This window comes from Copadichromis virginalis, linkage group LG19 (assembly GCF_057382275.1).
Source record: "Copadichromis virginalis isolate Kocher_CV1m ecotype Utaka linkage group LG19, C_Virginalis_male_GT1.1, whole genome shotgun sequence".
Taxonomy (NCBI): domain Eukaryota; kingdom Metazoa; phylum Chordata; class Actinopteri; order Cichliformes; family Cichlidae; genus Copadichromis; species Copadichromis virginalis.
In genome coordinates, this window is record NC_140636.1 from 11623320 (window position 1) to 11638222 (window position 14903).

Here is a 14903-nt window from a genome sequence, read left to right on the forward strand (position 1 = left end):
CAAAAGAAATAAAAGGCTTGATTTCCCTTCTTTTCCTTTATGTAGCAAGCATAGCCTTGTGAAGACAAAGAAGCCAAAGTTTCACCTTTTCCCTTTTTTACAGAATGAAAGCTCATTTCAGCATTGACAGAATTGTGTTGTTTGTCTCGGCTAGTGTTGTCTCGCGTTGTTTGTCTCAGCTGTCAGGGGTGTCCGGTTATCTCACCTTCCAGCAGTTCAGCTGTGGCCAAATCCTTGCCGGACAAGTTCAGAGAGGGAGAAGGCATCGCCTTGTCTCACTCTCTGCAGAATGCTATTAAGGGGGGGAAACCTGTTCAGTCCTCCCCGCTCCTGCAGTCTGCATCCCTGCTGGAGGTGGGGAGATGGATTGCTCAAGGTGACCCCAACTGGCACACTGTCTGCTCAGCCCGACCGCTCTCATGCCACCATTCTTCACACTTACTCATTCTCTTCTTTCGTCTCGCACGTTGCCAGTACCCCAGGCGGCATTCTTCAGAGCTGCCTCTAGCAGCTTCTTAGCTGAGATCCCCCACCCCCGAACCACGTTTTCCCTCTCTGCTGCCGTGCAGCCTTGTTTCTTCATGAGCAGATGATGTAAAAGTCCCAGACTAGTCTCCTAATGGGTTAAAGCTGTAATACTGAGTTATGTTAATTACAGTCATTTACCAGCAAATACGAAAATGTCTCCAGACATAACTGGAAACTCTGGAAACTGCTTTTTGAAAAGCAGCGCTGTTCTAGGTTTGTGAGACAGCATAAACATTTAACATCAAAAGGAATTAGGTTATGATAAATAGCATCATACTATAACAAATGCTGCATATGCATGTATATATGTCCTGTACCCAATCTCCTCTTTAACGGGTGGGTTTTTGACTGAAACTCTGCACAAACATTATTACACATACAACTTTTAGCATCCATGTGTCCTTTTTTTACCCCAAACATTTGTTATAAATCCTAATACTTTCAATTTGCCTACATAGATATATATTATGTTCATTCATACCCCTGCAAATACCATCTAATGTTCTCCACTTGTTTGTTTCACATCTCACATTCAAGGCTCGCTGCCCATACGTAACTGAACAGTGTTGTTTGATTCACCTCTAAATATGGAATAACGGTTCAGAGAAAGCACTGCAGACCTGCCCCTGATAATCTAATCAGAAGACTAACTTGAAACTACTGATAATGAATTTTATACCATACAAGTTATAAACTCTTCACAGAAACAAGTTTGGATCCAACTGCCTGCAGCATGTTTAAAATAAAACGATAGGAAACCAATGTTATTTTTATGGACCTCAAGTAGTAAACTGTTAAAAACATATGCTGTATGTAATGGCTGGCCTGAGCCACTGAGACGTCATTGGATGGTTTCATTGCCTTCAATCTGTCTTTTTGCTTTTATCAGCTTTCCCCTCCCTTATTTAAACCAGGTATGACCATATTTGAATGTGACTGTAGAGGTGGAGACTTTTAAGCTAATGCTAGCTTGGTTGATTAAAAAGGCACTTATATAAATTACTTTGATTTTTAACCCTCTATATCCCAATAGAATTTGATTACAATGCTCCAGTTTCCCAAGAATTTCATAATAGAGGAGAAATCCATTAAATACTTTGAAACTATTGATATGTAAATCACAAGTTAGCTTTAAGCTAGCTTAATCTGTATATGATAGACTTTCATCACCTCTTTCTCTTTTTCATTCGTCTCCTCTCGTGCTTATTTATTCCACAGTTACTTATTGTTAACAGATCAGACACGCGACCCTTCTGTCTCTGAAAAGCTGACAATGAGCCAATAATAGCAACGCCCGCAGCTAGTTCTAAGCTAACGTCATGTCAGCTAGCATAATTACCAGAGTCGGATCCACTTACCGCTAACAGCAGCTAAATCAGCAGCTCTTACTGACACAGACATTTAGGTTTTCCTCAGTAACTGACCTCCGTATCGTGTCAGCAGTCCATTGCGGGTGAAATGGAGAGAGCCCGTCCATGGTTGTTATAGGGTACTTAAAATGCATTAAAATACTAATTTTAATCTTACAGTTTTACGGGGGGTTTCATCTCCAAAGATAGTTATCTAAAATTTTACTCCTTTTGGGATTTTCTATGCGGAACTGTTTCTTCACAAAGATGTAAAATAAAAATGATTTCTCTTCTATGTTTGACACAAGAGTCTATGCAGATTGACTCGCTTTCAGAGCCAACCGCTGACCATTTGATGAACTACAGGTCTCTGCACCTTTTTTCTCATTCTCTCAATTTTCCAGTCTCAGAGAGTGCTTCTTGGCACATACTTCATAACGTTTTCAACAAGTAATTGACATTATTTTGACTGCACATTATGATGCAGCGAACCGGGGGCAAGCGGACATGTAAGAAAAATCTGTTGTGTGAGTACTGAGGCAGCAACATCAACTGTGCTCTTCCTTAAAGCACTGCAAGGCCTCTGTAGATTAACTAGAGAGATGCTTTAAGATTCTTTGAGAGATGTCTTCCATCTCCTTTTCTCTCCTGAGGTCAATGTTCGCTGCACCACCGCACAGAACAAAAGGCCTACTTCAGAGGTGATCAATCCTGAAGTGAGAGGTGGAGAGAAAGATGAGGGTGAGAGAGGGTAAGGATGAGTCACAGTCACTCAAAGAGGATTATGAGAATATTTAGGAAAACGTACATCCCGCTTAAAGGAAAGGTCTCGTTAATGGGTATCCTCCACATAGTCAATCTAAGACTTTCTTTGCACTTGACAGGATGCGGATTCATCAAAATGTGATGAAAAAGAATCAAGAGCAGAGCTGCAGCGCTGGCAGCAAGCTATCTCTGCAACAGTGTTAGAAGACTCCTGCTTTAGCTGTCCGTGCCAACTCCAGAGCAAATATTAGCTTTGGTTTTTAAAAGGAAAATCACTAGCATGCAAATGATAGACTGTGTGTGCAGAAGTGAAAGAGTACTAATAATACATTTGTGTGTTTGTACAAGTCCTGCATGAGTCCGGGGGCATATTCTGCATTCGTGAACAGATACCGTTTGTTTCTACAGTGTTCGGGTGCAAGCGAATGAATACCAGATCAGTGTGTGTGGGTTGGCTGAATTGTATTTCAGCAGTGTATTCTGTGTCAGTGCAGATTTTGCCCTCGTGTCATTTTCATTTTCTGCGTATGTAGGAAATCTGACTGTTCGTGTGAACACGAGGCTTTTTTGTCTGTCAGTGTTCCCGAGACACTTCTAAATCCTCCTAATCTTAATTCTGCAGAGATGGTGCGTATAATTAGAGTTTGGATCAGTGCCAGTGTCTTATTGCTCACAATATACAGGCTGTCTTAGCATCTCAACCCTACTACACTGTGGTTGACCCCCATTTGATCTAATAACATCTAGCACCCCCTCCCACCCCTCAGCCATCCATCATGGCACTGGTACAAGCCCAGAACCTCTGTCAAAGCGCCACTCCTACACTTTTTAAATTCTGTTTCATCTTATTACAGACTGTCTTTGCTTTCTTTACTTTTATCTGGTTCTTCCTCCTGCATCTGTCTCAGCTCCTCCATCTTTGTGCAGTCTTTGTTTTAACCTCCAAGGCACCTCGGTTTACTCTAGTCATCCTAAAGTCAGCAACTTTAATACGTACTGTGGATTCTGAAGTAAGGATGTTCATTAAACAGAGAGCTGTGCGTCACCTCGGATGCTCTCCCCCTCTACAGCACATCTTTGCACAGAGCTTGCTGCATCTGTATTAAGGTATAATTTCCTAACATGACACGTCCTGTTTCTATATTGGGAAATCTCTGCTCACCTGTTTCCTGTCTATGCCACTATTCCCGTTCTCTCCCTGAAAGTCACTTCTGCGCACCGACTGCTTCCCCTGTCCCTTCAGTGCATTGTTGTGTGCGCCATAGCTGTCAGATGATGTGATGTAGTGAAGCTAATCAGATTGCTTTTTCCAGCCATATGGTGTTTTGGTTTGCTTTTAGTCATGTGTTAGGCTATTATTGTGTTGTTCATTTATATTGGTTGTTTTTATTTATGTCTGCTCAAAGTACTTTGTCCTCTGAGCTGAAAGTGCTACAAATAAAATGATTTCATTTCCCTGGCAATTTAGCCTTGTGCAGTACAGCATTTCGACATTATAATACTATATTTTCTTTTAAGATGCTTTAATTGCTTATGCTGACCACAGACGCTGGCCTCTCATAGGTTAAATATTAGCTGCGATTAAACATTTGCTTACATTTGAACGAGACCTGTTATAATCTGGCCAATTAGCTGCTATGTTTGTTCCCATTTAGTGCCAGCCAAGTTGTAAAGAGATTGGCCAGAGAAAACAAGTGGTGCTGATTTAAATGGTGTACTTGGCTTTATTGATTTGGTTGTTTACTGGTCAAATCTAATATGTAAAAAGAACAGAGGCATGCTGGAGCTGGGCCCGTTGTTACTCAGCCACCTTGATATACTATATTCCCAGAACTGCCAATCCTCTGCTTATACACAGATCAAAAAATATTTTGAACCACACCACTGACAACGATTTGATACAAAAATGTCACATTTGGATTCATCGCTGAGTAAGGCCTGTTGCCACTGATTTTCAGTCCAGTTCTTGTTTAATTCTCAGTGTTTCCCTTCATTAAGAATGGCTTCTTGACAGCTAACGTTCCACTGAGACCACTTCTGTGGAGGCTTTAGTAAACAGTAGATGGATTAGGACCACAGTTCATTTGCTGTGCATTGTTTTTGTTTTAGGTCTGCTACTTCTTTTGTCCCCTAGCAGTATGGTTTCCTCAAATTTTTAGAAGGAGACGCTGCACACCACGTTCAGATAATAATTGTCAACAAATAGCTCTTTGGAAAACACCTTGCTGATTTGTATGCGTTTTCGTCGTTAGGAAGAAAATACCTAAAAAAATTGGTTCATTGCTAAGCTGTCAGTTGCATCTAGATACGGTGCTGGTTCAAACCTCGAGCTAGGTGCATTTTATATTTGAACAATTCATAGGTCAGTATTCCTCTGAAAATGGTCAGGTACAAGGACGGAAGGGAAAATGAGTGAAAAAGTAGCCAGTGTCCAGGGGGGGGATTACAAGAAAGTTTAGCTCGTTGGACGGAAAATAAAAAAAATGTTGTGTGGCTCAGCACTTCTGCGCGTGACTGTATGCATTTTGATAGGTAAACTTGGCTTAGAGCTTTTTTTATTGCAGACTTGTATCAAATGCTGCCCCCCTTCATTGCAGTAGTCAGTGTTTTGCAGTTTAACAAATTTTTGTGATTTTGGTCCGGTTTCAGCACCTCACCATGAGAGTTCACATGAGCTGTTTCGAACAGATCTGGTGTGTGTGTGGTTCCTTTATCGATTGGTTAAATGCTCTTTCAGTGAATCTCAGCCCTTTGATTCTTTTGAAGGTTTCCAATGCTTCCGTCTGTTCAGTTTCCTTTTCTCTTTTATTTATTTATAATCTGAAAGGCTGTTCCTTTTTGATGGTGCACGCTGTATGAAGCAGTGCAGTTTTTAACAGTATACCAAGCAAACACTAACTTAGGATTATTTGAATGCGATGGACAAAGAGGAGAAGAACATAGAGTGGGAGGCCAGGAGTGAGGAACAAGGAAGAGTTGGGTAGCAGGAAAAAGGAAAGAGAGAAAGATGTAGAGAGGGATCAAAGCCTTCTCCCATGTCAGTATTCACAGCGTGCATCTTCTCCTCCCCCCCCCCACCTCACCACCGGAGAGATGGAACGATGAAGCGAGAGAGAGAAGCAGCAAGTAGCTAACATTCCTGCGTTGCTAAAGAAATCCCCCTGCCCGCTTCCTACTTTCCTTCCTCCCTCCTCTTCTTCCCTCTCCCTCCCCTCCCCCGCATGCCGCTCACTGCAGTTTTCCTTCAGTGATTCCGAAGGATGATTGAGAACGCTCTCTGTATCTGCGTTTTTTCTTCTTCTTCTTCTTTTTTTTAAACAGACGCATCAATAAATAAACGGTTTGGTGTAGTGCTCTAAGATGTGCGGCATGTGTACTGTATGTGCATCTGTGATTGTACACAGTGTGTGTGCCTGTGTGTACGTTCTCTGCACTCGAGCGATCTAACACTCCATCCCCTCCATCTCTTCCCAGGGGCAAACACTTTGTACACCTTTGTCTTTCACCTCACTTCACCTCCCTCCTCCTCTACGTTCACTTCACTTCTGCTTCACCAACAGGCTTAAAAACTTCTTTTTAGTCTAATTTCCCTCTTTCTATTCCTCTCCCGCATCCTCCTTTTATTTTTTTTCCTATTGCCCCCTCCCTCCCATATATGCATGCTCTGCTGATGCACTCAATCTCTTTGGCACAGTACTGCTCACTTTGAAAATGCTCAGACACAATTCCCTCAGATAGTTTCCGCACGCCCGTGTGTGTGTGTGTGATCGAGCAAATACAAGCGTTTCTGAATTGACAGTTTTGTTCCAGAGATGCAATTACCATCTTTTAACAATATTGGTCAGCCAACAGATTATTTTAAAAACTTCTCACTATTTGCATGCGAACAATTGTTCAAGTGTCTGTTCAGTGTGAAAAGGGTTTTGCTCACTGGAATCCAAATGCAATTATAGCCCATTTCATTGATTTCCCTTAGCTTTAAGAAGTGTTTGTCTTTTCAATTCATTAGCCTGCTAATTTAGTCTTTTAGTTCACTCTCATGCCTCTTATTAGTGGTGCTTCTTGCTGTAGCAGGTAGTTAGCTTTCAGAAAAAGAAAAAAACATCCACAATATATTACAAGAGGAGTACAGAGAAGGAAACAAACCTGGTAACTAGAGAGTGGGGTTAGTGGGAGCACCTAAAAAGCCACACATCTCATCAAAAGAAGGCTAAAAGAAAGCGAATATTGGACATAAATTCCCTCACTGGATAGAATCATGGATAGAAACGGAAGGTAAAGTAACTACAGTACTATGGAAAAATCTATACTTTGCTTTCAAGACACCAGACTCTTGTAGTCTTGAGCAATAGGTCTTTCTGAAAGTCTTTCAGAGCTTTGCTGCTAACAGCTTTTTGCAAAATCATATACATCATTCCCATTTCTTTTGCTGATTCTATGGAAAATTCCAAAGATAATGTAGTTTGAGAGGGATAATATAATATAGTACTTTTTAAATTTGGCATGATGTGCAAATAATGGGGAAACAGGACCTGTGGGGGGACAAAAGAAGTGGTAGGCCAAAAACTTTCTACAGCAGATGAAAAATACATGAAAGCCATATCCTTAAGAAATAGGAAAAGATCTGACGCAGGACCAATTTCTCATCAGAAATTGTTTTTGGAAGGGTGGCTGTCAAGAAGCCATTTGTAATGAAGGGAAACAGGGGGAAAAGGCTGAGGTATACCAAATAAGACAAAAAATATTATGAAAATCAATGAAAGCAAGTCTCATGGAGTGGGGAATCTAGGTTTGAATCTTTTGTTTCTAATCATAATTGTTAATTGTTGCAGTTGCCTGGACCTCAACTTTATTGAGGGAGTGTGGGATCGTCTTGACAGTGAATGGAACAAATGACAGCCAACATCCAAGGAGGAGCTTTGAATGTCGTTCAAGAAGCCTGGAGAACTACTCTATTACTGAAGACTACTTAAAGAAATTATAAACACAGCTCAACACGGCCTGAAAGAGTTCAGGCTGTGTTGAGAATAAAAGTGGTCATGAGAAATGTTGGTTTTCAAGCTTGTTAGAATTATACAGAATATATTTTTTGCTTTCTCGCTGCAAGCATTTACCATTTACTAGATTTTGGCTGGAAAATACTCACTTCTGAGTTAATGTTGTACCCTGCTTTGTCCTACTAACTTACAAGAAATCTAACCAATAACTGTTTAGTTATTGCACCTTTCTTAGTAAATGATTAGTAATAACTGACATGCATCTTGTAAACTGAATTGTTGGTGACCAGCTGATGAATAATTGTTTCAGTACTTGCAGGTTTGACACTCATCCTAGTGTCTGTTGCTTTACTCAGTTGTCCCTTTGGAATGAAATTCCCTCTGTGTGCTTGAGATAATTCATTTGCAGCTGAGAAAATACGCACACATACATGACTGGTCATGTGCACGTATCTCCAGCCTGTCTGCATCCATGCTTGTGCGTGCCCACCTCTGTGCACTCATCCTATAACTAGGTTTATATATGCATAGTTTTCTCTTCCATAGTCAGATATTACTCCCATCCACACACACACACACACACACACACACTAACTGCCCTGCAGAAAACCAAGAGCCAATTTAAGAAGTAAGCGACTTGCACTGTAACTCCTCTGGCGTCTGGTTATCTTTGGAGTGCTGAGTGTTTGCTGTACAGCGGCTTCCTACTCGCAGCACATAATAAGATTTCAGCAAATTATATCTTCTATAGGACTCCTTCCTGGATGGGTATTCTGCATATTCTGCTTTCTGCTTAACCTGATTATAGGTTAGAGAGGGGGGCATGGGACAAAAAAACAATAAAAAAAACCCCAACAAAAAAATGGGGAAACTCTTCAGAGGTCAGAGAAAATAGATTTAGGTGGAGGATCAAAATGAATAATTTTTTAAAAATGTATCAAATGTAATTAGATTTAGTTTTATTTATATAGCTCCAAATCCCAACAATAGTTGCTTAATAGTTACTTATATTGTAATAACTTAAATAGAGAGCCTAATCGAGAGAAATCTCCTAGCTATGAGCAAACACATAGCAACAGTGGGAAGGAAAAACATTTTACCAAGAAGAATCCTCCGGCAGAACCAGGCTAAGGGAGCAGTGGAAGATGACACAAAAGACACGATTTGGAAGAACAAAATTATGCCAATAGTCCATTAAGGGTCTGTATAAAATGACAGTACTACTTTTTGGTCATCATTTGAGCTCGGTGACAGTAATGAAGTTATAAAACCACAATTCTTGCAGCTCACAGATCAAGTCTTTGTTAGTCATTAGCAAAACAAGTGCAAATACAAAGCAAAGTAGTGAAGACTGAATATTACTTTCATCATGTCAAAACATAATTAAAGCTCGTTCATTTAAAAGATAAAAAAACAAACCCCTGAATATTTCAGATGATGAATTGGTGAATACTTTTGTTTTGACAAAAACTGGTCATACAAACTGCCCTCTTAAACACTAACTAAGCTTTAATAGTCTATAGGATAATTTTTTTAATTCTATTTTCCAACAAATGTGTTTTAAATCTGAACTGATTAAACTTGTAGAAGTCTGATTGTCCTTGAACACGAGCCTTTTGTCCCTGCTGTCATTCTCAAATTTAGATAAAAATCCTTTGACTTGCAGCAGCTCATTGCTCAGTAGTAAAGGCCATAAATTGTGCAAAGTTCCCAGGGGTAAAATTGAAAATTCTAATTGTGAATATAATAATAAAACCACATAATTTGAGGTAAATGTGAATTTTTAAACAAAGGTTACCTGCATCTTAAACGTGAGACCAGGGTGTTTGCAGGTAGGTTGAGGGAGGTGGACTGAATAAAGTTTGTTTACCGCAACATTCAGATGCTCCTCCATCTGCTTTTTATCCAGTAAATCAATTCTGCTGCTTTGTGCTGTTCAAGGTGTGCTGTGCTTATGAAAAAGGATGTTGTCTGCATGCAGATTCTCACTTTCTCTGCATGCTGTTTACTACGCAGATCCAGACTATGATGTTGCTGCCTGGTTCAGCCAGTTGCATTAGTATGAATGATGTTGATTCAGAATGCAGAACTACTTTAAGTGTGAGAGCAGGGGGGTATTACATTTAACTTGGCCATGTTTGATTAGCTTTAAGTAGTTGATGCACAATCATTAGCCACTCTCTTAGGCACACCTTGCTAGTACCATGCTAGAACCCTTTTGCCTTCAGAACTCGCTTCATGCTTCATGGCACAGATTCAACAAATTGCTGGGAACATTCCTCAGAGATTTTGGTCCATATTCACATGATGGCATCATATATTTACTGCAGATTTGTCAGCTGCACATCCATGATTCGACATACCCTGAAGGTGTTCTTCGCTGACACAATCTGCTTCAAGGTTTCTCTTGTTGTGCATTCAGGGATGCTGGTCTGCATAACTCTGTTATATTCAGTGGTTATTTGAGTTACTGCTGCCTTCTTATCAGCTTTAAGCAGTCTGACCATTCTCCCTTGACTTCTTGTATCAACAAGGCATTTTCACTGCCGCTCACTCTACAAACCCTAAAGATGGTGGTGTGGGGAAAATCCCAGTAGATCAGCACTTTCTGAAATATTTGGAGCGGCCTGTGTTGCACCAACAACCACGCCACGTTCAAAGTCACTTTTATCATCTTTCTTCCTTGTTCTGATGCCCGATTTGAACTTGAGCAGGTCGTCTTAACCATGTCTACAGTATATGCCTAAATGTTGTGAGTCAATGCCGTGTGACTGGTTTATTAGACATTTGCATTAACAAGAACAAATAAAGTGGCCAGTGAGTGTACAGTATGGCTGCAACTAACAATTATTGTGATAGTTGACTGATCAATGATACGAGGGTATTGCAGTTACATGAATATGACACTGTGTAGCCCACACAGTGTTCAGGGGACTGTTTTTCATTTTTATTTCACACACAGAAATGTTACTTTGTGGTTTGGCAACAAGGTCTTTTCCAGGCAGTCAGCTTTGCAGCTGCACACTCCAAGCGCTCTCATCTCAGGTCACTAAAAGGAAGGAGACCTCGTTAGCACAATCATCTCCACCTGCCCCATCAGCCTGCACTGGCCTTGAGCCTGCTGCAGAGCCAGAGACCACACCCTTGTCACAGACATTTCAACTCATTTTTATAGTAAACATCATCGATTATGGCAGCCCTAGTGTATAATATAATTGATTTTTTTTTTCTATTTGTGGAGTTTGCAGAGGTTTGTTAAAACAAGGAGCTCTGGTTTCTCCCACCATTGACAGAACACTGTTGGATAATGCTTTCTATGTTAGCCAGAAGACACTCTCACTAATCTCAAGAACAACAATCGCAAAGCAAACAAAAAATAAAACCACACGCGCGCACACTCTAATTTAAATGGCTAATTGGCACGCAGTTGGCTCTGTTAACAATAATACATGGTTATCATGAGGGAAATATAGTGTCATTCACTCCTTAATGGGCTGTCTCTCATTGGTTTAGGTAATTTTTTTTCATCGCTCACTGATTTGTCGCCAATAATGGGATCACATTCTCTTCAATTCATTCTAATTAAACCTAAAATGTTCCCATTTCAAAGACAAAGTTTCTAGCTGGACTTGTGCAGCTGTCAGGAAATACCTCTAAATATTACCTGCACTTCAGAAGGCATCGTGTAAAGAAGCTGTGTGACCCTCGCTCATCCCGAAACTCTGTCACAACGAGCAGATGAGAGGACAAAATTGGTGCAACTGTCAAAATGCGTCCCCATCGGTCCATTTTCAGAACCGCCTATCCAGTTCGGCGTTGCGGGGGGCCTACCTGTTACCTACCTTTAATTTTTTATTCCTGTTACAGTTTGACAGCAGGTTACAAGAGCCATGCCATTATTGTGATCAGCCACATTAAAAACACTTGCCTAATATTGTGTACATGAATTAATGATTGTTTTTTGCAAAAAAAAGGACGCGAGAAAACAGAAGTGAATCTGCCTGTCACTGCTCATAATGTGCACAGGCATGTGCACCTGTAACACGCCTAAACACGCGTGGTGAAATGTGATTCTGCACCTCTCCGCACGTTGCGTCGCCACGGACCCCGCCATTCATCACACCCACAAAGGCTACATATTTTGGCTCTCAGATGTTTCACACAGCGGGGTATCTAATCATGACAAATCGCGACTCAGCACAATGAGTTGCTGGTTTGTGTTCTCATTTGTTCTTGGGCTGCGGCTGCTGCTGCTGCAGTGGCAGTGAAGAGTGGGAAAACTAAGACTGGGCACATCAGATGCTTAAGCCTGTTCTTTTTATTTGTGTTCATGGTAACGAGGCAACTATCTGCTTTTGTGTTTGTATTCATGCATACTTTATGGGCGTCAGTCTGCGATCATACGGCACACCATTTCTATTTATAGGATCTTCTTGCAGTTTAGCTTGTCATGATTGATTTGGTTTCTGGTTTCTTTCTGTTAGAGCTGCCAGCTTTTTATAAACCCCCCTCCTCGATGCAGTACCTCCTCCATAAAATGTCCTTTTATTACCGCCTTTTGTTAAGCAGTTTAATGTTTTTACTAATTTGCTAATATGCAAACTTCCTGTTGCCAGAACTATTTTTAAGTTCTCTTAACAAAGCTGTTTGATAACTCGTATGATAAACGAGCTGCGCCAACACTGTCGATTCATAAAACGTGAATGACCGTGTGGGCAGTTGGGAAATGTGAGGGGAAAAAAAGGAAAACGATGAGTCATTCATGAAGGCAGGATCCAGGTAACTGTTAGGTTGTGTCTATCAGATGAGATTAAACCGTCTGCAGTCATTTCACAGAGTACTTCTGAAAAAGCACATGTTCTCACCATATGGTGTGTGTGTTTGCACTCATGTGTGTTACATATTAAACTGATTTTTTTTTTAATACATACCAGCTAATTTTTTTTTATGACAAACTAAACATTTGTAAAACCTGTTATAATAATACAAAATGACAAGAATTTTCTTGTCAAAAACAGACTTATGAACTGTGGAAAAAAACAAAGATGAGGAAATTGCACTTTTTTTTTCTTCTTTGATGCATTTCTTAAGACTTGTCACAATCGTGTAACCTTTCTGTTCATTCGTCAGCTGCTCCCTGACTGACTGTAAATGTTACATGAGAAAGATATATTACGGAGGTGTGTCTTTTTAATATAAAGTTAGGGGTAGGCGACGGTTTGAAATGGTCTTTTTCATAAATATTTGAAACCCTGGCTCTGTAAAGTGTTAATAAAGGAGAAAATCTACTTGCTAGTTTTTGTAAAGCTCACATATTAGCATCTTGTCTTGTTTTTTTTTTGTGTTGCGTATAATAACTGTGGAAAGTGGAAATAGGACAGGTTATGGTTTATGGGGGGATTAATTGCTACAGTATTTCCAGGCTGCAAGTCACAGCTTCCTACTTTCTTTCTGCTCGTCTTCAATTGAGAAGCTACCTGTGATAAGACGGATACAGGAAAATAGACAGTAAAACACGAGCTGTGGGGTAGGTGATGGGTTGAGAAACTCAACATGACAGAATCAGTGGAGCTCTTTCTTTAGGTAACTGATTCCTGGCTAGAGCTAAAAAATTAAGTAGAGAGTAGGACATTGTTAGTCTCATTTATTAAATGGCAAGAATGCTAATATTTCTAAAACTTTTTACCATTTTAAGATAAAACCATTACCTTATAAGATGCAGCTCCATCCCAGCTCCTCCTAGCCCAGCTGTTACAGCAGAGGAGATTTGGATATGGGCACGCATCCACAGACGCATACGAGAATTTAATGAGCTGGCTTGCGCCACAAAGAGAATCCAGGACGTTATATTTAGAGCCCGTTTTTCTTCATTTGGCTTTACTATACAAAGAAAAAGAGACTTTCCCTCAAGCAATTTCTGTATCCCGTGTTAAGAATATCATTATAAGGTGTCGCATTTAGGGAGAAAACGATAACAATGCCAATAACGAGAATCGACATCCTCAGAGAGGATGAAAACACTCGGCATATTAATTGAAAGCTGTTGAAGGGTTCACAGAAGGATCAGCATCCTCCTGTCACACCAGCGCCATGTGTGATTTCTACTCTGTGTGCGCTTTCTAGTTGAATCTCAGTCCTGCCCTTTACTTGCACCTTTTGTTTTTTTTTGACAAGAGCCCACTGTAATGAGACAGAAGCCTAACTTCTAACTCCACACACACAAAGCTATGTTGTAGGTGTTTGACTTATTATATCCTGTATATAACAAATACATTTCAAACAAATGTTTTTTTTTATCATTATTAATATTATTTTGCCTCATTTCTGCCGATGTTGTTCCTGCTCTTACGACAGCTACAGGTGTTTTTCTTTCACTGGTTTTGCTGCCTGGGTTCAGGTCCCGGTTCCTTGACAGTCGAGGCCGTTTGTTTCTGCACTCGTAGCGCTTTGGCTGCTTTGACAGTCGAAGACATGGGTGCATCACCTTGTTTACTGTTGTCTCTTGCTTTCCTCAACCTCTTGATCTGTATCTCTCCTTGCTTTGACCTACCTTTCTGCTGCTCACAGTCTGCATCTTTTGCACCGCTACACTTCCCATCTTTCACCTTCCCTATTTCCTCTTATTGCAATCCTCCTTATTTCCTTGTCTGCTCTCATTCTTTAGCTTCTGTTTCTTGTCCTTTTTCTCCTCCTATTCCTCATAATCACCTCCCTCCTCCTTTCCCTTTGGCCAAGGTCCATGCTATAAATCAGAAGAAAATGAGCCTGTTCCTCTGTTTTGCAGTGGAGGAAAGTTACTGAAAAAGTTCCTCAACTGCACTTTTAAGGTATTCTACTTGTCAGTGATGGCTACCATCATACAATTTGTGCTTCTGACAGCTATACAGGGAAATTTAGAAATGCTTTTCACTACCTGCAGTATTCTGCAGGTTTTACGTATAAATTATACTGAAGGATAACAAAGCTTGTTAGAAACCTTCTAATCGGGCAAACTTTACAAATAGTTTAGGCTACAGGCTTCTTGCCTCATTAAATACATTATATGTCAGTTTAAAGATTTTATAAAATCTGCCTTTGGGTTGAAAAGTTCTTAATATTAAAAGTCATTGATCAAACCAGCCTGCCAGGTCTGGGTAATAAATTCTTTCCATACTTAAGGATCCACTGATTTAACATTTATTTTTAAATTTAAACATTTATTTACAAATGAATCGATGGATGCAACTCTGATTAAACACAGAATCACGCTGGACAAAAGTTCAGG

The 14903-nt window shown here is 40.3% G+C and overlaps 1 protein-coding gene across 2 annotated transcripts in view; it reads left to right on the forward strand.

Annotated features, from left to right (window-relative positions):
* The window catches only part of atrn (attractin), a 138281-nt gene that overhangs the window by 101600 nt on the left and 21778 nt on the right, over positions 1 to 14903 (forward strand). The window contains exon 27 of one of the 2 annotated variants that reach the window (XM_085441611.1): positions 7475 to 9520. The exons of the other annotated variant lie outside the window; for it this stretch is intronic. Coding sequence (XP_085297737.1) covers positions 7475 to 7498 — 24 coding nt within the window. The 3' untranslated portion in view covers positions 7499 to 9520. Of the gene's footprint in view, positions 1 to 7474; positions 9521 to 14903 lie in introns of those variants that run through there. 2 annotated transcript variants of the gene reach the window in all.